This window comes from Microtus pennsylvanicus, chromosome 11 (genome assembly GCF_037038515.1).
Source record: "Microtus pennsylvanicus isolate mMicPen1 chromosome 11, mMicPen1.hap1, whole genome shotgun sequence".
Classification (NCBI taxonomy): domain Eukaryota; kingdom Metazoa; phylum Chordata; class Mammalia; order Rodentia; family Cricetidae; genus Microtus; species Microtus pennsylvanicus.
In genome coordinates, this window is record NC_134589.1 from 15,483,317 (window position 1) to 15,508,320 (window position 25,004).

General features: G+C 45.2%; 1 protein-coding gene across 1 annotated transcript in view; it reads left to right on the plus strand.

The window, feature by feature from the left end:
• Ern1 (endoplasmic reticulum to nucleus signaling 1) overlaps positions 1-23,680 on the plus strand; it is a 91,067-nt gene extending 67,387 nt beyond the window's left edge. The window contains exons 9-22 of the mRNA XM_075990343.1: positions 743-821; positions 2,631-2,796; positions 5,683-5,801; positions 8,036-8,227; positions 10,073-10,319; positions 11,070-11,160; positions 11,860-12,049; positions 12,749-12,848; positions 13,090-13,289; positions 14,571-14,718; positions 16,856-16,983; positions 17,965-18,088; positions 18,437-18,504; positions 19,555-23,680. Of these exons, the coding sequence (XP_075846458.1) occupies positions 743-821; positions 2,631-2,796; positions 5,683-5,801; positions 8,036-8,227; positions 10,073-10,319; positions 11,070-11,160; positions 11,860-12,049; positions 12,749-12,848; positions 13,090-13,289; positions 14,571-14,718; positions 16,856-16,983; positions 17,965-18,088; positions 18,437-18,504; positions 19,555-19,767 (2,065 nt within the window). The 3' untranslated portion in view covers positions 19,768-23,680. The remainder of the gene's footprint in view (positions 1-742; positions 822-2,630; positions 2,797-5,682; positions 5,802-8,035; positions 8,228-10,072; positions 10,320-11,069; positions 11,161-11,859; positions 12,050-12,748; positions 12,849-13,089; positions 13,290-14,570; positions 14,719-16,855; positions 16,984-17,964; positions 18,089-18,436; positions 18,505-19,554) is intronic.
• The last annotated feature ends 1,324 nt before the right edge of the window (positions 23,681-25,004 follow it).

Here is a 25,004-nt window from a genome sequence, read left to right on the forward strand (position 1 = left end):
AAGGCTCCTGACAGTAGCAATCATAAGGATCTTAGGTACGGCTCCCACTGTTTTCATGCTGCTACTAGACAGACCCATGTGATGTCTGAGGTAGGTTACCTGAGCAGATTACCAGGAAATATCCCTCAGTTTGGATTGGAGTTTTCTTTTTGTTTTGTTTTGTTTTCTTTGAGACAGGGTCTCATGAGCCTAAGCTGGCCCCAAACGTACTATGTATACTAGGATTACAGGTGTGCACCACCCTCCTACTTTATGCATCTCTGCATTCCTTTTGCTCTCAGCATCTGGAATGGAGCAGTTGCCCGTCCCTCTATTCACCCTGGGTATCCTCAGGAAGCCCTCGGCAGCACGGTGATGCTGAAGGTGGTGGTTCTGAAAGGCTGCTGGCTCAGGGTCACCTGAGAATCTGGCAGTGGGTGCTGAGTCTTCAGTCTTCTGCTGGTCATGATACTGCCCTTTCTTCAGGCTGTACTGGGCTCATTGTAGTCCAGCCCTGGCGTTTTGCAGCTAAGGAAAGTGAGACTTACCATTGTAAGGTGACTGGTGAAGCTGGGACCTGAAGTTCTGCTGTCCTGTCACCCTACAGTACCCCTGCCACCTTGCTAGTTTTTGTGGGAGTCACATGGGCTATGTGGGAGGTGGGGTAATACTTGAGACTATAATTCTGATCTCTTAGAAGCCACATTTTGTGGGATTTGGATGTGAAATGATTTCAAAATGTATGTCTCTCTTTTTTTCCCAGGCCTACCCTGTATGTCGGGAAGTACTCCACCAGCCTCTATGCCTCTCCCTCAATGGTGCACGAGGGGGTTGCTGTAGTGGTGAGTCAGCTGTGGGACCCAAAGATGCTGTCTCTCAGCTGCTTTTATTCCTTTGAGCAAAAAGTGGCTTGAGTTTTCTGTGAACACCTGATTAAGAAGAAGAAATGAGGGCTGGAGAGATGGCTCAGTGGTTAAGAGCATTGCCTGCTCTTCCAAAGGTCCTGAGTTCAATTCCCAGCAACCACATGGTGGCTCACAACCATCTGTAATGAGATCTGGCGCCCTCTTCTGGTCTGTAGGCATACAGACAGAACATTGTATACTAAATAAATAAATATTTAAAAAAAAAAAAGAAGAAGAAGAAATGAGCTGGGTGGTAGGGGCGCATGCCTTTAGTGCCAGCACTCAGGAGGCAGGCAGATCTGAGTTTGAGGCCAGCCTGGTCTACAGATCGAGTTCCAAGACAACCAGAGCTACACAAAGAAACACTGTCTCAAAACACAAACCAGAGAGAGAGAAGAGGAAACACAGAGCTGAAAGACTCATGAACAACTGTATATCCACATTCTACTTTGAAAGCAAAGTAGTTGACAGAAACAGATTCCTAAAGCCAGGAAATGCTGTTATACCCCCCATGGCTTTTGTGTTCAGATCTAAACTCCTTAGACTTTATTCAAGCTAGTCCTACCATATCTTTCTACCTCTCTGTTGGTTCTAGGGAGTTACATGGTCCAGACAAACACATCTTCTCCACAATCCCTAAACTTCCCTGTTCTTTCTTCTGAACGTGTTGCTGGTTTCTCACTTCCTTTTCCCTACTCAGTTCCTTCTTCCATCCTTTGTGTCCTCTCCATGCCTCTTCAGGCTACCTGCCTACTTTGAGCATTCACTGTGTGTCTGGGACATTACACTCCTGGCCACTTGTCCTGATCTGGACAAGTGTCTGGGCTGGTTGTTTGTACATTGTCTACCCAGAAGTTGGTTGGCTGCTGGGGTCACTCCTACCTCTATAAGCTCATCAGTGGCTGGTTTATTCCACATTGTCAGTTACATCATTTGTGACTGGTACATATCCCCCATTTTCTTCCATATAGATTCTCATATAGTTTTATATAATTTCTATTAATAACTTCTTGGAATTCTGTATGCATATTCTTCCTTGTTCTTAGTACTCAAGCATAAGAATTTGAAAACAGCCAGGAAGTGGTGGTGCATGCCTTTAATCCAACACTCGGGAGGCAGATGTAGGCAGATCTCTGTCAGTCTGAGGCCAGCATGGTCTACAGAGTGAGTTCCAGGACAGGCTTCAAAACTACAGTAAAATCCTATCTCAAACTCCCCTCCCCCCAAAATAAAGAATCTGAAAAGGGGGGGCTGGAGAGATGGCTCAGAGGTTAAGAGCACTAGCTGCTCTTCCAGAGGTCCTGAGTTCAATTCCCAGCAACCACATGGTGGCTTACAACCATCTATAATGAGATCTGGTGCCTCTTCTGGTGTATATATGTTAACAGAACATTGTATGCATAATAAATAAATCTTTAAAAAAAAAAGAATCTGAAAAGGGCCAAACATTAGAGTACATGCCTGTAATCCCAACTCTTGTGAGATGGAGAAAGGAGGATCTAGAGTTCTAGTCCAGCCTGGGCTGCTTGAGTGCTATCTCAAACAAAGTCTGAAAAGGTGTCAATGGAGCACTGTTGTAACCTGAGGGAGGAACTTCCCTTGTCCCAGGACCTTTGAGTCATGCTTTGCTTATTGAGCCAGAACCACAATAGTCCCTTTAGGGGAACAGTGGCTGAGGGGATGTGCTGCAGCACCTAATGAAACTCTCCTGCAAGCCTTCCAACTCATCGTATCCCATCTCCTCAGCCTCGAGGCAGCACTCTTCCTTTGCTGGAAGGTCCCCAGACAGATGGTGTCACCATTGGAGACAAAGGAGAGTGTGTGATCACCCCCAGCACAGACCTCAAGTTTGACCCTGGAATCAAAGGGAAGAACAAGCTAAACTACTTGAGGAATTACTGGCTTCTTATAGGTAAGAGTTGCTCTTAGCTGAGTAACATGCTGCCTCCTGGTGGGCAAAAGTCAACCCTGCTGGCTTACTGCTACCCTTCATTCTACCCTTCATTCTAAATGCTATGTACACCCTGTCCATTTCAAGATGGCTTAGATCTGGGAATATTTTTACTTCCAAGGAATCAGAGTTCCAGGTTACCTTGTTATGTCCCAAAAGCAGTTTCTCTAATGTTCCGAGATTCAAATACTTGGTGTAATTTTCAGGCTCAGAATGTCTGCTGCCTGTTCCTCACAGTGACCATGTGAGGTATTTGCTCTTATTATTTCCACTTTATAAGTAAGAAGGCCAAGATTGATCATATGGAATATGAATGATTGTGGGTAAGAGGCTGGACAGGATAAGTTGGAAGACTGAAGATGTCAGGGCCAGAATATGAGGAGTCAGGAGCTGCAGAGAAAAAGCTGGTTGTGCTTGCAGGTCTTTTGGAAGACCTGTTCTTTTTCCTTTTGATTCTTTATAGCTGATTTTATATTGTTATTATTATTAATTAGTTAATTTATTTATTTTAGTAACCAAATAGGGAAAAGAAAATGGCAAAAGAATTCTTTTCTTTCTTTACAAAAGTAGTTTGGGAAAGCATGCATGAATGGACCCATGTTGAAGGAAGGGGGAAGCTAATTGAGCTGAGGTCATTAAAATTACAAGGCTACTGATTTTTATGTACCAATTAAGGGTCCATAAACCACCTGGCAGTGGTTAAGAAGTGACACAAAGGAAATGTGTATGAAAGCACTAAACACTGCAAGAGAATTCTCCATGGCAGAGTTACAAAGTGAGATCCCTTTGAAACCCTTTACATTATCAGAATAGGCTGACTGGGAAGCCTGATAAAATTCCAAGAGTTTGCTAAGTAAAGCTCTCACAATTCTGAGGGCCCCTTTGAGAGACTCTATAGCTGATCAGCTTAAAATAAGACAACAGGGATATGTATCAATCTTCTCATAGATCAGGGCTGCAAGTTGTACCTGTTAATGTCAAGATATGGCCTTTGGTTCTAAGATAGCCCACCTGCACATTCATCTTGAAGATAAAATGGACCTCATTAAACCGAAAGGTGTGGTCTGTTGTTGCTTTGTTTCCCACCGCAGCAGTGACTATGACCTGGTTTTCAGCATCACCTAGTGCTTTGTGAAATAGGCATGAACTGCCATTGGAGACCAATGCAGGAGTTCTAGACAGAAGCTGGTCTTGTGCCTTTTGCTTCAGAGTCTGAACCTGTTTGCTCAAAGACAGATAGTTCACAAAGACTGGGTACTATTTATATAAAAATGTTTAAGAACCTTGTGATAAGTTTGCAAAATGGTTGGTTCTGAGTGCACACCAGGTTATTACTAACCACCCTTCTTCAGAAGGAGCCTGTTATAAGGGTTTCAGTGACTTTTCTAGCTGTCTATTGGTAGGGGGCTTTGTAGATACACAGGGCTCTGAACAGTAGGATTGGGCCTACCAACAGGGGATGCGTAGATAGGTTATTGAAATACAGGATGGCCTATGGAAGGACAACCTCATTTCTCTTGGTCAGTGATCTCTTGTTGGTTGACCTTGGTGACCTGTGATTACGCACATTCAGATTCCTGTGTCCACCACTAACTCTGACTCAGAGTTGTGACACAGGCAGTCAGTCACATGTGGGGAGACCTTCTGTAGAGCAGAGTGTGCCTCAGCATGTGACAATATTCAAGAGAAACTTTGTGGTGGTTTAGAGCCAAAGTAGGTTTCCCTTAAAAAAAACATGTCATACTGTAGCTAGAGAGACCTGAAAAGATTGAGGCCAGATAAGAGATTAAAGAGGGACTTCCCATATCAAGAAATGCAAGCTCTGTCTAGTTCCTGTCAAGTTTTACCTTGTACACATGGCAGACAGTCTCTAATAGGTTTCAGACTGTGTTGGAGAGATCACAGAGTGGGGGCTGAGGAAATGAGTCAGTGGGTAAAGTGCTTACTATGTGAATATGAGGATAGGAACTCATATAAAAGTCCAGGTATATATAAAAACACACATAAAATATAGAGACAGGTGAATTCTGGGATTCACTGGCCGGCCAATCTAGTTGAAACATAAAGCTCCATTTCAGTGAGATACCCTGTCTTAAAAAAATAAATAAATAATAGCAAGGTATAGAAGCAACTGAGGAAGATGTAGTGATGCATATCTTTAATCCCAACACTTGGGAGGCAGAGGCAGGCCGATCTCTGTTTGAGACCAGCCTGGTCTACAGAGTGAGTTCCTGGACAGCCAGGGCTACAGAGAAACCTAGTCTCGAAAATACAAAACAGACAAACAAAAAAGCTGAAGACTGTTTTCCATATTCTGCCATCAACTGATAAAACTTTGAGACAGAGTCTCCCAATGGCCTGAAATTCACTGACTAGGCTAGGCTAATCAACCTGTCTCCATTTCCACTGAATTACAAGCATGTCACCAACTTTACTTACATGAGTTCTGGAGATCAAACTTGGGTCCTCATGCTTTCGTAAGCAACTTTACTGACCAAACTGACCTTCCAGTCATAAAATTTCTATTGGGGGGGGGTGGTTTTGGTTTTTGTTTGTTTGGATTTCATTGTGAAGTTCGGGCTAGCCTGGAATTCACTGTGTGATCCAAGCTGATCTTAAACGCACAGAGATCCACCACCTCTGCCTCCCAAGTGCTAGGATTAAAGGTGTGTGCTACCACACCCTGTACAATTTCTGTTTCTGTGCTAATTCTCCATCACTGTGTAGATATGAGATTGCATTGTAGGAAATGCCCCCTCAGCACATAGAGACAACTACAGAAATCTTGTGTTGAGAACTACCACTGCCTGGGAACTATTCTCATTAAAGATTTCTTTCCTCTTGTAGGACACCATGAAACTCCTCTGTCTGCATCTACCAAGATGCTGGAGAGATTCCCCAACAACCTGCCCAAACATCGGGAAAATGTGATTCCTGCTGATTCGGAAAAAAGGAGCTTTGAGGAAGTGAGTGAGGAAGGGGACTGATGGCTTTAGCTTTCCTCTCAGGTGGAAGGGGCCTAGCTTAGGGCCTCAGCTGGTCCATCCCAGTTGGAAAAATCCCAGCATGAAGGAGCTATAGTAGAACTATCCACACAGATGTTCTCACAGCATACCTTGTCCTGCAGCCTGAGAGGGCAGGGTGGAAAAGGCCTCTGAGCAGAAGCTGGGAGCTTCAGTTGAAAGTCCCTAAGGACTCAACTCTGTTAATTCTCCTCCATCCCTCTGCTGGTACTCTCTATTGGCTGTTCCTGCTCAGATATTAGAGGGTTGGGAAGACTTTTTTTCTGGCTTGTATGGCCAGCAAAGGGGATTTGGAAGTTTGTGAAGGCTTTGGTGAGCTAACTATTCATTCCTGGACCTCTTGCAGCTCCACTAAGTGGAGAGGGGTGATAGAGAAATGACCCAGATTAGGGGAGGCTTTGAAGAACAAGAGCTATTGACATGGGCTGTCTGTAGTCTTAACAAATCACTTGAGAGACTTAATTTATTATTTATTTGTTTGTGTTTTTCAAGACAAGGTCTCATTATATAGTACTCCTGGAGTTACAGGTGGTTGTGAGCTGCCTGATGTGGGTGCTGGGAACCAAACCCAGATCCTCTGCAGCAGCAGTACATGAATTTAACCATTGACCATCTCTCCAGCCCCACAACTGTCTTTTTAAACACTCTTGAGCAGTTACTATCAAAATAAATGTCCTCTGTCATGCTCAGCACACATTTCTCAGTCACTTGCTACATACTAAACAAGCCATACTCCCCATGCACTGTGGGACACACCATAAGGGAGGCATGAACAAAAGAGGTATGTATCTGAATGGACTCAGGGAGCAACTGGAAGGGAAGAGACGGGCATCAAAGGCTGATGTCTTGCAGGAAAGAGTGTAGTGACATAAGCGTGTGGAGAACCAGTGTGCAAGGCTAGGAAGCTGTGTGTTAGCTTTTTGAATACAAATCAATGGTTTTTCTTAACTGTTCCAGGAAATCTCTAAGGTTCTGAGGAACTTGGAGGGAAGCTACAAGCTACATGCTTATCTGATTTGAGTTAGAACTTCTAAACAAGCATTTCTCTCTTTTTTGCCATTTATTTATTTATTTTTGTTGTTGTTGTTTTGAGACAGAGTTTCTTTGTGTAGCCCTGGCTATCCTGAAACTAGCTCTGAAGACCAGGTTGGCCTTGAACTCACAGAGATCCTCCTGCCTTCCAAGTGTTGGGATCAAAGGCATGTGCCACCACTGCCCAGCTAGCATTTCTTTAATAAAGGCATCTGATTCTTTTCCCTAACTTTGGAAAAATAATAAATTCTTGAATAAATTATTTTAGTTTTTTGGGAGTTCCTTAAAATTTAAAAGCAACCTAAGGAAGTGGCTTTATTGCTTTTTTAGCTATACTAGCTGCATGCCGTGTGTGTGTGTGTGTGTGTGTGTGTGTGTGTGTGTGTGTGTGTGTGCGCGCGCGCATGCGCGCGCGCTTCAGTATAGGGTTGTACGTTATGTATAAGGAGACCAGAAGACATCGGGTGCCCTGCTCTGTCACTCAGCACCGTGTTCCCTTGAGGCAGTCTCTTACTAAATCTGGAGCTAAACAGTGACCAACAGGCCCTGGTGATCTTCCTGTCTCCACCTCACCCACTGATGGGGTTACAGGTGCACATACCACTGTATTTGACTTCTGGTGTGTGTTCTTGGGATTTGAACTTAGATCTTCATACTTGTATAGTCTTGCTTTATTTTTGTGGTTTGTTTGTTTGTAGTGTTGGGATTAAACCCAAGATTTTCTGGATGCCCCAGTTAGCTTCATTTTTCAATGTGAAAAAGTATCAAATTGATGACCAGCTTTTCACTAGGATTTTTTTTATAGTTGATTTAAGTGATTTTACAGTTTTCCTTAAATAGCAAATCTACTATCAAAGGAATAAGATATTTGTCATTGAAAATTTTAAAAGAATGTCAAGGTCTAAATGTATTTTCAAATATATTTTTATGAAATCTCTGTGTGAACAATGACAGCATCACTGCAGAATTGTATGGTTTCTCAGAGCAACTGCTTAGAAAGAAGCAACAGTTATCTGGGCCATCAGACTTTTGATGAACCAGAAAAGAACATTGAGTATAGTCCTACATTTTAAGTAGACATGGTTTCTCTTGAGTGCTGACTTCATCTATAAAGCTAGACATTTAGCAAATCTCTTCCATGCAAGGTTATCAACCTGGTTGACCAGACTTCAGAAAATACACCAACTACCGTGTCTCAGGATGTGGAAGAGAAGCTGGCCCATGCACCCGCCAAGCCTGAGGCCTCTGTGGACTCCATGCTCAAGGACATGGCTACTATTATCCTGAGCACCTTTCTGCTGATTGGATGGGTGGCCTTCATCATCACTTACCCCCTGGTAAGGCTTGACCCTTCTCGATGCCTCTGTGTTCTGGTACCTCTCTGTTAGTCACTAGGTGTCAGTGGGGCCACACAAAAGCAGTCATAACTAAAAGTCAATATTTGAGCTAAGAATCATGTTGCACTCCTTTAATTATAGCACTTGGAAGTTTGAGGAACTACATAGCAAGTTCAAAACCAACCAAGGCTATATAGTGAAACCCTGCTTTAAAAAAAAAAAAGGAAAAGGGGAAAAAAAGAAATATTTGCTTATCTTCAAAAACATTAGCCATACTAGCTTCTCATAAAAGGACAGTTTTATAACTAAATCTTAGTGTTTTTCAAGAAAGGTCTATAAAAGCTAATGTATAATCCTGCCTAAGATCATTTTAAACAGTTAATTGTATCTTGTTTTTTAAAAGGAAGGATAGCAGATTACACCATGAGATCAGCTAAAGTGTAAAGGGTGGTGTGTTGAGTCCTTTCCTCCCTAGCTGCAGATAAGTCAGCAAAAATGAGGGTGTGTTTGAGTAGTTAAGACCATAGTCCCTGCAACAAGTTGTTCAAGCCTACAGTACTGTCTCCTGAAAACACCAGTGCACAGGCCGCTCACATCTCTATCGAGTAGGGAAGACAGAGACTTTGTGAGGTTTGTTTCCTGTGGCAAAGTACAGTTACCTATTTTTTTTTTAAAAAAAAAAAAACCCTCATACAGTTCTATGAGGTCATTATTATTTATTCTCTGTCCACAGAAGAAACTAAGCTCAGGGAGCCTATGTGCCTTCCTGGGGTACTAAGCTAGGAGGCAGCACACCCAGAACTTGGACCCTGGGTTCAAAAAGAGCTACAAAATTCCCCTCTAGTCCACTTCCCATACACAAGCAAAAATAATTGCCGGCCACTGATGCTTCTCATGATGAAGCAAAGCTTCCAGAGTATTGGAGAAGAGGGTTCTGTGTGGCAGCATGACGAAACCAAGTCCTTGGAGTAGGACCTTAGCCAGGCACCATCATTGAGCCCCACACTACCTCATTCTGGACCCAACTTCCAGCCTGCCTTCTAGACTTGAGGCCATCCTGCTCTAACCTCTATTTAGGCACAGGATTGTGGACCAGGACTTGCCCCCTGCCCACCATACTCCGTGCACCTGTAGCCATTCTTCCCATTTGGCTTCACTTCTACTTCCAGGTTTTCTTAAAAGTCACTAATTCTAAGATTAAGTAGAAATTTCTCCACTAGTCCTCTTTCTAGCACAGGATCCCTTCAGGTGCTCCTCCTAGTGGCCACTTAATCTCACCATCACCCTCCAGAGGTAGACTGTGGGCACTACAGAAGAGTAAAATTACTGAAGCAATTCTGTCTTACTATGGCTTCTCTCTGACTGTAAGCGGAGACTGTTATTTTATTTTCCGGCCACCCAAACCCAAATAATCACACAAAAACTATATTAATTACAATACTGTTTGGCCAGTGGTTCAGACATATTGGTAGCTAGCTCTTACATCTTAAATTAACCCATTTTTATTAATCTATGTATTGCCATGAAACTGCGACTTACCAGTAAGGTTCTGGCATGTTTCTCCTTTGGCAGTTACATAGCGCCTGCCTGATTCCACCGTCTTTTCTCCTCTATCTCTGCTTGGACTTCCTGCCTTGCTATATTCTGCCCTGCCATAGGCCAAAGCAGCTTATTTTTTATTGGTAATAAAACATATTCACAGCATAGAGGGGGGAATCCCACATCATCTGGCCTTGTGCCTTAGGGTTCAAGTAAAGTCTGCCTGCCTCCTTGGCAACAGGGAATACCTCTCCCCGTGACTTGTTTCCCAGCTACACTAGCCTGGCTGTGTTTTTCTCTTCACAGAGCATGCATCAGCAGCGCCGACTCCAGCACCAGCAGATCCAGAAGGAGCTGGAAAAAATCCAGCTCCTTCAGCAGCAGCAGCTGCCCTTCCACCCACATGGAGACCTTATTCAGGACCCCGAGTTCCTGGACTCATCTGGCCTCTTCTCAGAGAGCTCAGGCACCAACAGCTCCAGCCCATCCCCCAGAGCCTCCAACCACTCACTCCACTCCAGCACCAACCCCTCCCTGGAGCAGGATGAAGAGGGTAAAGACAGTTCCCATAGTATCTTTGAACATCACTTGGAACATAGAACACCAGGCCATTCCTGAGGGTTCTCCATGTTCTTCCCTGGCGTCCTCCCACCTATGGATCTCTGTGATAGGGGGCTTCTGTCCCATTCATGGTATCTTCTGTTTGAGGGCCTTCTTCCTCCATCTTTCCTCTAGAGGGCTGTTAACCAGAGGGAAGTTTCCCATCTGGCTTAAGTGAATTCCTGAGACCAGCCACTGGCCAAGTTCAGAAGTGAAGCAGTGACCTACTTTCTTCTTGGGGAATGGGCTTAGCCAATGGTTAGGGCCCATATTCTGGGAGGATTGCCACAGAGATTGTGAAGGGGCCTCAGAGCCCCTAGTTCTAAGCAGTCTCTTTCTTTTACCTGTTTCACCATACTGAGACATTTTAGATATGGATCTTTGAGGTAGACCTTTCATCATTTTTGCTCACCATTAACTAAATATGAGACTCTACAGAGAATCCTTTTCTTTGGGAAAGCTTAAGACTCCTGAGTTAATATAAGGGCAGAAACAGAATATAGGAATAGGGGGCAAAATGCTGGGGAGGAGGCAGTGACCCTGGGCATAATTGAACAGTGGGTCTAACTAGCTCTTGCCCACCAGGAATCTGGATATTTAGGCCCTCTTAAATCCCAAGTCTTACTCAGAAATCAGGAAGCTTCAAAATTCTTTAGTTGATGTCTGTTTAAAATGACTGCTTCTTTTCCCTGTTTTGTTCCAGATGAGGAAACTAGAATGGTGGTTGTTGGGAAAATTTCATTCTGCCCCAAGGATGTCCTGGGCCATGGAGCTGAGGGCACAATTGTATACAAGTAAGTGGTGTCATCTAGTCCCCCAACTTTGTGAGTGCTTGTAGGATTGAAGTTTTAAGTGCTAGGCTCCTGGGACATATCAGGGTCAAAGTGGTGACCAAGGCAAGTGAGCCTTGTCTTCAGTGAGCTCCTACATAGTCTTAGAGTTTCTGTTGCTGTGGTAAACACCATGACCAAAAGCACCTCGGGAGGAAGGGGTTTGTTTTACTTCCACTTCCATATCACAGTTCATTGAAGAAAGTCAGGATAGGAACTCAAGGCAGGATTTGAAGTAGAAGCCATGAGGAGTACTGCTTACTGGCTTGCTCCTCACGGCTTGCTTAGCCTGCCTCTTATATACCCCAGGACCACCTGCCCAGGGGTGATACCATTGACAGTGGGCTTGGCCTTCCCACATCAGTCACCAGCTCCGAAAATGTACTTCAGAATTGCTTATAGGCAGATCTTATGGAATCATTTTCTCAGTTGAGAATCCCTCATCCTAATGACTCTAGTTTGTGTCAAGTTGACTTAAAGCTATTCAGGATGGTGAAAGAGATGTACATAGTCACTGTAGGTTGCTAGTGGTTGCCAGGGCCTCTGGGTTTTGACGGTGGGGTGCCTGATACTAGAAGAAGAAGCATTGGTGACTTACAGGGCTGATCTCATGTCTACAGCCCAACGTGCACTAACCAAACTCAGTTACTTCTTGTCCTACAGAGGCATGTTTGACAACCGCGATGTGGCTGTGAAGAGGATCCTCCCTGAGTGTTTTAGTTTTGCAGACCGTGAGGTCCAGCTGCTTCGAGAATCAGATGAGCATCCGAATGTGATCCGCTACTTTTGCACAGAGAAGGACCGGCAGTTCCAGTACATTGCCATTGAATTGTGTGCAGCCACCCTGCAAGAGGTGGGTCTGGGTGGCCTTCTGGTGCCTGGGGTCAGTGACAGCTTTGCCACAGCCACTGCAGCCTCTCTCCCACCAACTGGGATGTGTTCAGGAAGTATCTACTTACTATTTTTAAACTTTGCTTTATTAACTTTATTGAAGTTACTGTACAGCAACTTCTGCTCATTTTAAATGCATAGTTGGTGTATATCTATGTCCACTAACCACCAACACAAATACAGAGAAATTTTTATCACCACAGTCTTTGTGAAGTAGCCCACTCAGCATTCCTGGCCAGTTTGGTTGCAGCTGGCAAGTCTCTTGCTCCCTCTCTTCTAGGGAACCTAGTAGGTTCTTCCCATCTCTGGTCATTTGCTGGTACAGGCTTAGAGGTTGCTGGTTGATAACTTCAAGCTGTCAGAGCATCCCACAAAATCCTTTTGCTCCATATTCAGACTCACCCAGAACATTCCAGTATCATTTGGGTTCTCCTGTAGGCTTGCCAATGCCAGGAAATGAACCTGCCTTATTATCTTCATTGTAAATTAATAAACTGGAGCTTTGTTTATGAGTTTAAGTCAGCCTATGACTTTAGGGGGTCTGTTGAACAATATGAGTTGAATTGAGAATGTTGTCAGTAAAATGAAATCAAAAGAAATGATATAGACATAGAAGTCCTGAAGGTGCTGTGCTGTGACCTTGCCATTGTGCCTCTTGCAGTATGTGGAGCAGAAGGACTTTGCCCACCTTGGCCTAGAGCCCATCACCTTGCTTCAGCAGACCGCCTCAGGCCTGGCACACCTGCACTCTCTCAACATAGGTAAGAGAATTCTCTTTGCTGTCCCAGGTGGGGGCAGCTATCTGGCCTTCATAGGAGAAAGGAGCATGTAAGTCTCTTGACAGGTTGTATAGGAGTTTGAGGGAGAACCTTAGGTAACTGAAAACCGAATGTTTTGAAGATTGCAGCAGATACTTAGAAGTCTGACAAGGACCCACAACCCCCTGTAGGAAGCTGGGGTTACTCGTGGTAAGCTCTGTATGAATCTGAAGTTCTCTTCTAGTTCACAGAGACCTGAAACCCCACAACATTCTCCTCTCCATGCCCAATGCACATGGCAGGATCAAGGCCATGATCTCTGACTTTGGCCTCTGCAAGAAGCTGGCAGTGGGCAGGCACAGTTTCAGCCGCCGTTCAGGGGTACCTGGCACTGAAGGCTGGATTGCCCCAGAGATGTTGAGTGAAGACTGCAAGGAGAACCCTGTAAGTAAATGGGAATATTTTTAAGAAAATCACAGTGTTGTCCTGTTAGTTCTCAAGCTGTGACGGCCCAGGCACACATGGCTACAGAATGACATCCCTCTAACAAAGGACTGTCCCAGGTCCTGATAGAGGCATGAGAAGACAGATGTGAGCAGCTGTCTCTTACCCAGATCTTCAATCACTTTCTAACCCCTTTTCAGTTGGGAACCTGGAACTTGCCTCAGATGAGCAGACCTACAGTCTTCATTTAAGTTAGTTTTGTTTTAAGAATTTGTAGTCCTGCAGAAAATTGAAGGAATGTTAGGACCTATGTGCTTTCAGCCAGAGTCCTTGTTACTACACAATGTGGATTTGCTCTCTCTCCCTGTATTTACCTGTGGCTGGGCCATTTAGATACAGGGAGCCTTCGCCCCTAAATGTTGCAGCACTTGTTTCTAAGAGCAGTGCCTTCTCCCACCGTCTTGTTACAGCTGTACAGTCATCATTCTTCCCATCCTGTCTCCTTACACACAGTCCACGCTCACTCCCCCAGCTAGCACTCAAGTCCTTCACAGCTCGTTTTGTATTCTAGGACTCTGTTGAATTTGACTGTATCTATAAATTCCCAGCAGCCTCCCTACCTGTTTTGTTCTTTGATGCTTATTCTTTTTAAAAACAAACAAACAAACAAACAAAACATTTTTTAGAATTTTCTTAACTTATGTGCATTGGTGTGAAGGTGTGAAGGTGTCTGGAACTACAGACAGTTGTGAGCTGCCATGTGGGTGCTGGGAATTGAACCAAGGTCCTCTGGAAGAGTAGCCAGTGCTCTTAACCTCTGAGCCATCTCTCCAGCCCATTGATGCTTATTCTTAAGAAGTTCTTGAATGCCCCATTCTAGGCTACTTTGCTTGTTTCATCATGACTGTGTTTCACAACTCTCTCTGTTCTTTATATTTCCTGTAAGCTAGAAGTTAAGTCTAGAGGCTTGATTAGATTCAAGAGAAATGTTTCAGGTGAATAGATCACAGGTCGAGGAGGAACGTGATGTTGGATTGTGCTCTGATTGGTGATGCTAACTCCGGGCACCTGGCAGAGCCAGCGTCCCAGGCTATTAGCCCCAAGCCCATGACCTTGACATCAGTCAGGACCCTGAGGCAGCACTACAGTGTCCCATGCTGTTCTGAGCAGTTCATGTTCATCATCTGCTTACCAGATTCCTTTCAGGAGGGGCTGGAATGAAATCAGGGCTGTGAGCAAAGTGATAGCTGTCTGAGGCCTCCCACTCTGCCTTTCTTTCAGACCTACACAGTGGACATCTTCTCTGCAGGATGTGTCTTTTACTATGTCATCTCTGAGGGCAACCATCCTTTCGGCAAGTCCTTACAGCGGCAGGCCAACATCCTCTTGGGCGCCTGTAGCCTTGACTGCTTCCACTCAGACAAGCATGGTGAGCAGGTGGACTGGGTGGTTACACCTTCCGCTGGCTGTACTGCCCGTTGGGCCTTAGGAAATGCTGAAACAGACAGAGTTGCTGGAGGCTGGCTAAGATCATCCTTGGAGTACTGAGACGCTGACCTGGGAAAGGCGCCCTTTGGAGGCTGCTCTTTCTTAACTCGTGACAGGGAGCCTTACTGGCATGTGGGAGGGTCTGTGCTCTGTAAAGTGGACTCCGATGTGTGAGGGCCACGGTTGCAAGACACAGTCCATGTCCTGTAAGGATAAACAGGTTCTGTTCTTGATCTGACCTGGACACACAACACGTGCTTCTTCCTGACTGGGAAGTTTACTAGATTATATTAGACCATCGCACCCCAGCACTGCTATGTGAAAAGATTAAAACAAAGTAATTTTTTGCACCAGGCGATGGTGACACATGCCTTTAATCCCAGTACTCAGGAGCCATAGGTAGGCAGATCTTTGTGAGTTTGAGGCCAACCTTGTCTACAAAGTAAGTTCTAGGACAGCCAGGACTGTTAAACAGAAAAATCCTGTCTCAAAAAATAAACAAACAAACAAACAAAAAAGTAATACTGGTTTTACTTATGAGGCTTTTTTTCCCCTTATTCAGTGTAGAAAAAAACACATTAGCATAAAAATCCATTTTTTTAACTTTTTTATTGTTTTTATTGAACTATACATTTTGTCCTCTCCCTTCTCCCCTTCTACCTATTCCCATGACTTCCACATTCCCAATTTACTCAGGAGATCTTAAAAACCCCACATTTTCATTATACAGGGATGGATATCTGCTATCAGTGCCTTTGTTGATATATTATTATAACTGATTATCTAGATATGTATACTTACTTTTAAAAAAATGGGTCCAGGAGTGGTGGCATACACCTTTAATCCCAGTACATGGGAGGCAGAGGCAGGAGGATTTCTATAAATTCAGGCCAGCCTGGTCTACAGAGTGAGTTCCAGGACAGCCAAGGTTACATAGTAAGACCCTGCCTCAAAACAACAACCTAAAGATGGTGCTAATGGGTTGGCAAGATGGCTCAGCAGGGAAAGGCCCTCACCTATAAGCCTGATGACCCTGGGAACCCACCTCCATAGTAAAAGGAGAGAACCAACTTCTTACAAGTTGTCCTCTGACCTCTATACGTGTGTCACACATACATGCCCTTCCTCTATACACACAAAAAATGTAAAAAATGTGGGGTTCAAGACTAGAGGTTATGGAACATACTTATAGTCCTAGCACTTAGGACACTGAGTTAGGACAACCCTAAACTTGAGACCAGCCTAGGATACACAGGGAGTTCAGGTGAGCCTGAGCTGATAGGCTCCTGGAGGGAATGGATGGGGTTAAATCATTCACTTGCAACCAGCTCATTTTTCAAATTCATCTTTTTCGTTCGTTGTTTGTTTAATGAGTCCAGGTCTCTTTGTATAGGCCAGGCTAGCTTCAGTCTTCTTACATAACTCATACTGGTCTAAAAATCATCATCTTCCTGCCTCAGCTTCCTGAGTACTGGGATTACAAGCCCATCATGCCTTACCTTGAATGTCATTCTAAACCCATCTGTATTCAGCCCTGGCTCATCATCTAGTATGTAAACCTCTGGTTTGGGATATTTTTAGTCACTACTTTTTACAAACCACATAGTGAAAAATCTCTTATCAACTGATGTTTGGTGTGAATTCATTATTTTATTAGAATTCATTCCTGTAGCAGAATCTTGTATCAAAAGGCATACAAGGGTAGTTGGTAAAATGCTTACCACAAAAACATGAGGACTTAACTTGCATTTGGATCCTCATGTATGTCATGCATCTATAACCCCAGTACTGGAGAGGCAGAAACAGGAGGATTCTTGGGCAGCCAGTTTAGCTGAATTGGTAAGCCCCAAGTTCAGTGAGAGACTCTTAGAAAACATTAGGTGGAGAGCAACTGAAGAAGAGATTTGACATAAACCTCTGACCTCCAGCATGCACACACATGCAAACATGTACACATATATACACATATGTACAGATACATACAAATGTGGGGGACATGCAGATTTTCAAGGTTTCTGATACTTCATTTAGCTATAGGTTGGAAATAATGGGTTGTTTGTTTTCTTCTTCTTCTTCAGAGGATGTCATTGCTCGTGAATTGATAGAGAAAATGATTGCAATGGATCCCCAGCAGCGACCTTCTGCAAAGCATGTGCTAAAACACCCATTCTTCTGGAGCCTGGAAAAGCAGCTCCAGTTCTTTCAGGTACCTGTGTCTGTTTCTCCATCAATTTTTTTTTTTTTATTCCCAAGACAGGGTTTCTCTGTATAACAGTTATGACTATCCTGGAACCTACTCTGTAGGTCAGGCTGGCCTCGAATTCACTAAGATCCACTTGCCTCTGCCTCCAAGTGCTGGGATTAAAGGTGTACATTACCACTGCCCAGCCTTCCATCAAATTCTTAATTCCTTCCAGATTCTGAAAAGGTAGAAAGAACAAAGAGCAAAACAAATGACATATAGAGTGCAACCAAGACAAACGTGATTGGCATTTGTGTTAGTAAGTTCAGTGTGCCTGTCATTACGGGGATGTGTGAGAATCACACGATACAGAATGGGTAGTCCAGCAGTGGCCATCTGAGTGCTGGAGAGACGGAGAAGTCAGTGGCTGCTCAGTAGTTATATTCTGTGCTGAAGACCTGAAAGATTTCCTAGAGAGCTGGTGTTAGTCCACAGTGGAAAGCTGAAGAAAAGGGTGCCGATGTCAGTGAAGGATGGCAGCAGCAACAGAACGGGGTAGGTGTTGTTCTAGCAAGAAGCAAAGGCCAGCAGGCCAGACTGCTTTCCCTCAGACCTCTATATCTCGCCACCTGTCCTAGGGTGCTGTCCATGCTGGGAGAAGACCTTTCTGGAGCTTCCCTCACAGACACCCCCAGGCATATGTTTTAGCTGATTCTAAATATGATCAAGTTGATAACTAAAATTAACCATCACATTCTGAGTTTTTTTCACCTCTCTTTTGTTATGGGGGGATCTCTGCAAGTTTGTCCCAATGAGTGACAGATGTATCTGCTCACAGGGAAAGTCAGTGGGTCTGCACCCTCGCTTTGAGGATGCTGTGGCCTGAGCCTAAGAGGATGCCAGTTTGCTTACAGTCCACATGCCAGTGGCTGACCTCTACTTAGTGTGGACCAACCCCAGTGCTAGTGTTCCTGACTCTGACCCAGTTCCTGTTCTCCCTCACAGGATGTGAGTGACCGAATAGAAAAGGAGTCCTTGGATGGCCCGATAGTAAGGCAGTTGGAGAGAGGCGGGAGAGCGGTGGTGAAGATGGACTGGCGGGAAAACATCACTGTCCCCCTGCAGACAGGTGACCATGTTATTTCTGTTCCATTTCTGAGAACTTTATATAGACAAGGCAGTCCAGCTGTTGAAGTTCCATATCCCACTTCTCAGGTCTGAGACTTATTTGAGCATGTCCTTGTGGACTTGTCTACATGGATACACATTTATGTTTATCCCTTGGAGTGACAGATTAATGATAGTGTCATGCTCTAAGGCGCCATTTCTGATCTGGATGAACTTCAGATGAACACCACCTTTATTTTAGGTCTAAGGTAGCATCTTTTGCAGTGACTGAGATTCACTCTAATCCAATTTCAGGACGACAGGAATTTTCTTTTAAAATTTACACTATATCCCTTAATATTTTTTCTAGATCTGCGAAAATTCAGAACCTACAAAGGTGGCTCTGTCAGAGATCTCCTCCGAGCCATGAGAAATAAGGTAAAGGGCTTATGAGTGCTTTGGGGGAGGTGGCCACAGCAGATATCTCCTCCTCTGTTCATGTCTAGGTATTTTTTTTTCCATAATGGATTTCACCTTGTAGGGGCTGGGCAGCTTCAGCTGGATTTGACAAGTGTCTTAGTTACTTTTCTGTCACTGTGAAGAGACACCACGACCAAGGCAGCTGATAAAAGGAAACTTTAACTGGGGCCTTGCTTACAGCTCGAGAGGGTGAATCCCTGACCGTCATGGCAGGGAGCATGGCAGCAGGCAGGCAGGCAGAGTGCTGGAGCAGGGGCTGAGAGCTGCATACTGATCCACAAGTTGGAGGTAGAGAAAGACTGGACCTGGCATGGGCTTTTGAAACCTCAGACCCCAGTGACACACCTCCTCCAACAAAGCCACACCTCCTAATCCTAAAAAGTCCACCAATTGGGAGCCACACTTTCAAATATATGAGCCTATAGGGACCGTTCTCATTCTAGTAACCACAACAAGTCAATGCCATGTCTCTGCTCGAATTTCCAGAGACTTTAGGATGCAGGGCTAAGTTCTAGGGACCAGTGTCTTGGGACATAGGTGTTTCATGATCTCTGCTGATTTATTGTACCCTCACGCTGCTTGACAGACACCTTATAAGCACTGTCTAACAGGGACCTTCTGGTCACTTCCCTATACAAGGTCAAGTCTTCAGAGATTTGGGGGAAGGATTTCTTTGTGTCTTCTTGGAGTCCTGGGGATGCTCTTGACCTGTGAGCCACCGAACAACCTTCACTTAGGGCTGACCCCAGGCGCAGAAGCAGCCTTCAGTCCTGTTAGGACAAACACTACAATTCCATGACCTTCATGGGAGGCCTGTGTTCCCTTCCAAGTGGTCAGCCTCATAGTGAAGCTACAGCTGCTCTCCTTAGGCTGAGCCTCACCCACTTTGAGCTCTACAAGCCTACAAGACAGCAGAGATGTGTTGTTGGTACATGAATCTTTCCTTACAGAGAAGCCCTTAGCACTGTCAACCTGCTGCTAAAGCTGTGTCTCTCTGCTCATTTACAGAAACACCACTACCGAGAGCTCCCTGTGGAGGTTCAGGAGACGCTGGGCTCCATCCCTGATGACTTTGTGCGCTATTTCACATCACGCTTCCCCTACCTCCTCTCTCACACCTACCGAGCCATGGAGCTGTGCAGTCATGAGAGACTCTTCCAGACCTACTACTTGCACGAGCCCACAGAACCCCAGTCTCCAGTGACTCCAGATGCCCTCTGAGCTAGGGCAGCCCCTCTAGTGTGGTGGCTCCCACAGTGACTGTGGGTCTGATCTCTGCAGTCCATAGCTTGCCGCCTCTGGGATTAGCAGGAAGACTAAGCTCCTCAAACCAAGTGCCTTGAGCTGCTGCCCTGCAGCCAGAAGAAGATAATGCTGATTCTAGGAACGGGAGAGGGGCCCTCATGACTACAGAAAGCTGAAACGACGTGGCCCTGAAGTCTGGTAGTCAGGGCTATCTACAAAGGTGGGCCTGTCCCAGAGGCTGCAAGAGGAGCAGTGTCAACCTTTTACTGGATGAACTCTCTTCCACGTTTATTTCTTTCTAGAATTCCTGTGGGATGGCAGTTTGGGGCCTTTCAGTGAGGGAGTAGAGGAATCCTGTTTTGCCTACATGCCAGGAGCAGCCTGGTTGGGGTGCAGCAATTGTACCCTCTGCTGGAAATGGTCTGAGAGATTCAGGGTGCTAAGGAAGAGAACGTTCAGAGGTGGTGTTCTTGATATAGGAGGCACCTCCAGGTTACTGGTAGCCTGTGTTGCCTCGTGCACCAAGTTGTAAGTGTGGGGCGTGGAGTTAGAGACTGGTTAGCAGTGCGTGTGGACAGCTGAGCTGTGTCTGGGAATGGAAGATGAAGAGGACATTCAGTTCTAATTGCAGTGCTGGCCCAGCACAAGTGTACTAAACAGTAGCTCCTGATAGATTGAATCCTGGCCATGTGAGCCAGAGATGAAGAATTCCCTGGCCATCAAGAAGGCAGCTAAGACCAGACAGGGACAGAGACAGGTCGTCAGGGCCAGAGGGGAGCAACGAGAGGGAACCTCTGAGCACATGGAGAGGCTCAGAACCAGGAGGTGAGTGATATGGACCGTCTGCCCCAGAGCCCAGCAGATTAGCACACAGATTGTAAGCCAAAGCCTGGGATAGAGAGCCAAGGCCAGAGCCACCATAGGCTTTTTAGGCCAGCTTTTACATTTCTGGCAGATATTAATGAGTGTGTTTTGGTCATATTGCAGAATGCTGCATTTGCATAAGTAAGTTAAATGTAGCTTGATGCTTGTGAAGAAGAAATGTAAGATATAATATCTTCTGTTTTGTGTAGTACCAAAAATCACCATTCCCTCAAGAATGTATAACATTCTCTAATGCTGAAGAGTAAGACATCTTGCAACACTGTGCAAATGTATTGATATCAAAGTGATTCTATCAGTACCGTTTTTCTCTAAAATTAATTTTTAACTTTAGGTCTAGTCAGAATTTACTGTCTTCTCCCTCCCAAGAGCCTTTGATGTTAGTATATAGTCAGGGTCCAGGGGGTTGGCTTCTGTGTAGACTCCTTGAGCCAGTGTGGCCTCTGACATGTAGTCCTGGTGAGCTGAGGCTTGTTCTGTTCTGTGCTAAGAGTAGCCTCGGCAACTCTATGCACTGCACTGACTGTAGTCATGGCTGCTGCATCCCCTGAGAGGTCTTCTGGTGTGCTGGTACAGGGCCACTTACCCAAAGCTTCTCTGCTGCTGTGGAATTTGATTTCCTTACTTTCATGGTGGCCAAAGTGAACTCTTTCTTAACCTCCTGCATCTTTGAACCTCATGGGTAACTCTGTTTAGACCTTGGAATTTCAGCCCCCGTGGCTGACTTCCTGCTCATCTCTTACCATAGCACTTTGCCAGTGGGCCCAAGAGGGGACAGCCTAAGACCAATGGCAGGAGGTGCAACCAGTGTGGTCTAACAGGCTTGCCTCTGAGACTGCTGCCTACCTTGTTCCTCCTGGCTGAGATTCCCTTTGGGAAGTGCTGAAGTCTTTTATAAAGGCCCAGCGTGGTGTTACCTCCCAGTCTGCCTTGGGTCAGCTTTTCAAATGTTCTTGCCACTTATCGGATCAGTTTCTAACCAATCAAATTTCCAAAAGTCCTCTATTCATCGTACTTATTTGTAGAAACTTTCCGTAGAGCTAGATAGGATATGAGACACTGGGACACAGAGAGTACAGAAAGACTTGTGCCTTTTAAAGCCTCGTGAGAGTCATTAGCACACAGTGTCAGGGCAGAAAGAAAACTCAAGTGGGTAGGAAGGGTGTATATTTGGGGTTTGCCCCACTTGTGCCTTAAAACTGTCCCATCTCAAAAATCAATCAGCTGTGGTCAGCTCACCTCTGTGTGTCCTCTAGAAACCAGGCAGTTGTTAGCTCTCCAGGTGTGTCGTGAAAACACTGTGGGCATCTGGGATGCTCAGCAAGAGACACTGCCTGCCTTCAGTCCAGGCCAGCTCTGTATTATTGTCACATCTTCAGAGGCGCTAGGAGCATGTCTCCAGGTACAGCATCTTCAGCTTTAGGATGGAATTGAGTTATGTCTGGGATGTTACCTTTGTTTAAACTTTGTCTTGTGTTGAACTTTAAGTTCAGAAAGTATGCTGTGTCATTAGTACCAAAGCACTTGCACTTTTGGGAACATAGGTGTCACTTGGTAAATCACTAAGCCGTCTAGAGACTGAAGGTGAACCCCGGCAGAGGTGTCTCCTGCTCTCAATACAGCAGTAGCTGTAGGCTCTTCGCATGATGCACTACAGAGAAGGTGGAGGTCTGAGATCAGCAGATAAAGCCAAGTGCTTTCCACCGACTTTGAAGATAGGCATGAGACTCTCCTCAGAGCCTTTACTTTCTGGAGGTTTTGTGTACATGTGATTTAGTTAGCTGCCGAAGCTCCTTTTCCCAAAACGAAAGGCTAATTGATTAGCTGCTGCTGTGACCTACAGAGCCACCCCTGGCTGCAGACTCTCCTGTGCTGGCCACCTGCATGGCTTCCTGTAGGTCCCACTCTCCGTCTGCCCCTGGGTCTGCTCTTGGTTCATTGTCTTCATTGCCACAGTCCAGAGGTGCAGGAAGAGCTGGAAGAGCAGCCGCAGCTGCCCTGGAAAGAGCCTCTTGAAATTCCCCGCTTGCCCTTCTCTGTGATTGGTTTTCCCACAGTGCTGTCCTTGCCCATCACTCACATCTAGAAGCCACGGTGTTGGCCGCCAGGGGCCTTTCATCGGCTTCTCCTCCTGAAGGCTATCAGACTTCCAGCTGAGCCAAAGTGCCTGCTTTCTCCCTATTCTTGGTTTTCGTTATGGACTAGTGATTTTCCACGTGTAATTTGGGTTGCTTTGGGCACTTAGGTCTCTTCTGTACTTATTAGGAAGCCGCAGAGGTACATCTATGTTGAGCTTCCCTCTGGAGCAACCTTAGCCACACTGTTTGCCAGTCCTGTCGCCTCAGCTCTCTGTTCCCCATGTGTTTGGTGGGTATAGTATTCCTTCCCAGTTGTCCCTAACACTGTGACGGTGGAGTCCCCACTCACTAAGCATTACCAGCCAGCTATGTGGCTTCCCCACACAAAGACCTTGTGTAGTTCATTTTGTGATGACCTATTTATTGAATCTATTTATATTTATTTAATTTTTACTCTGAAGTATATCCGGTTACAATTGCACTTGCTTAAAGCACATACGATCTGTGTGGACAATACCCCTGACCATTTTAAAACTGGAAAAGAAAAGTTACACTGTATCCTGCCACCTTTTGATAACCTTGTCTTTAAAGGGTGAATAATTTGGTCTGGGTAAAATGTTAATTTTTAGATGATTTTTAAAAAAATCTTGTGCCATGTGTCTTCTGTAGACAGTTAATTGTTTAATTGATGTGTGCTGATTGTGTGATTCACTCCTCTTTATGGAAACTAAAATATTCTTTTTAGCTTTATATTTTATAAACTGCCAGATTGTACATCTATATTGTGTATTTTTAAAGCTTGTATTATGAGGGCCGTTATCTAAGTTGAACGGTTATTTTTGTACCTCCTGTACAGTTTTATAATTCTGCTCATTGATGAAGGTGACTTATGCTGAGCCAACCACAAATAAAGGTAGTTTTAGATTTGGGAGTTGCTTTGCTTCTTAAAGACTAGAGTCCTGCATGAAGCAGGGAGCCGGGCCCACCATCTTCTTCCAGGGGTGCAGCATCTAAGTGGCCTGAGCAGCTAGTTAAGCTGTGAGAAAAAGGATCCCTGGTATCTACGACTTGGTTCCGGAGCTCGAACATCCATCCTCCTTGGGGGCTGTTGAGGAAAAGACTGTCTCGGAATGTTGTGGGAGATTTCCTGGAGTATCATTTACCTGAATTTCAGGAGGGTGGCCCATTGGAAATGACCTGCCACGTATTGGGAATTAGACTCCCAGTCAGTCTGGGGTATGTGTGTGGTGAGTAGGATTCTGGACCAAGATACCTGGGAAGAGAGAGCTTGTGATTGACTCCACTAACAAAGCACTGGGGAACTGGGACAGTCTGACCAGGCACATGTTAGCAGCTCCTCACCAGACAGCTGTGCCCCAGGGATGTGCTCCTGCAGCCTAAGGTCAGTTTAGTCTCCCCAAGGCAGGACTGTTCACACAGTACTGACCCCAGGATCCCACAGGTACTGTGTGGATGCTAACCAACCGTCCCCTCCCACTTCATGCCTTAAGAGCCTAGGAGGGTCCTGAGACTTGTGATCATTTAGTACTTCAGAAGGACCCAGCCATATCTCCAGAAGATTATAGTGATACTTTATTTGCATTTTAATAAATAAAGCTTGCCTGAAAATTAGAGTGCAAAGCCAGCCACACTAGTCACCCATGCATGCCAGGCAGTGGTGGTGCACACCTTTAACCCCAGCACCCACACTAGTTAGCCATAGAGGCCAGGTGGTGGTGGTGCACACCTTTAACCCCAGCACCCACACTAGTTAGCCATAGAGGCCAGGCAGTGGTGGTGCACACCTTTAACCCCAGCACCCACACTAGTTAGCCATAGAGGCCAGGTGGTGGTGGTGGTGCACGCCTTTAACCCTAGCACTGGGAAGGAATATAAGGCGGGATGAGACAGGAACTTGCTTTCTCTTTAGTCTGAAGATTTTGTAAAGGTAAGGGCTCCCTAGTGGCTGTCTGCTTTGCTTCCCTGATCTTTCAGCTTGAACCCCAATATCTGTCTCTGGGTTTTTATTATTTGTGCTTTAGGAGACTGAGACCAGCTTCTTCCATGGTCCATAAAATCCTACTGAAGGGGGCTGGAGAGATGGCTCAGCGGTTAAGAGCATTGCCTGCTCTTCCAAAGGTCCTGAGTTCAATTCCCAGCAACCACATGGTGGCTGACAACCATCTGTAATGAGGTCTGGTGCCCTCTTCTGGTCTTCAGGCATACACGCAGAAAGAATATTGTATACATAAT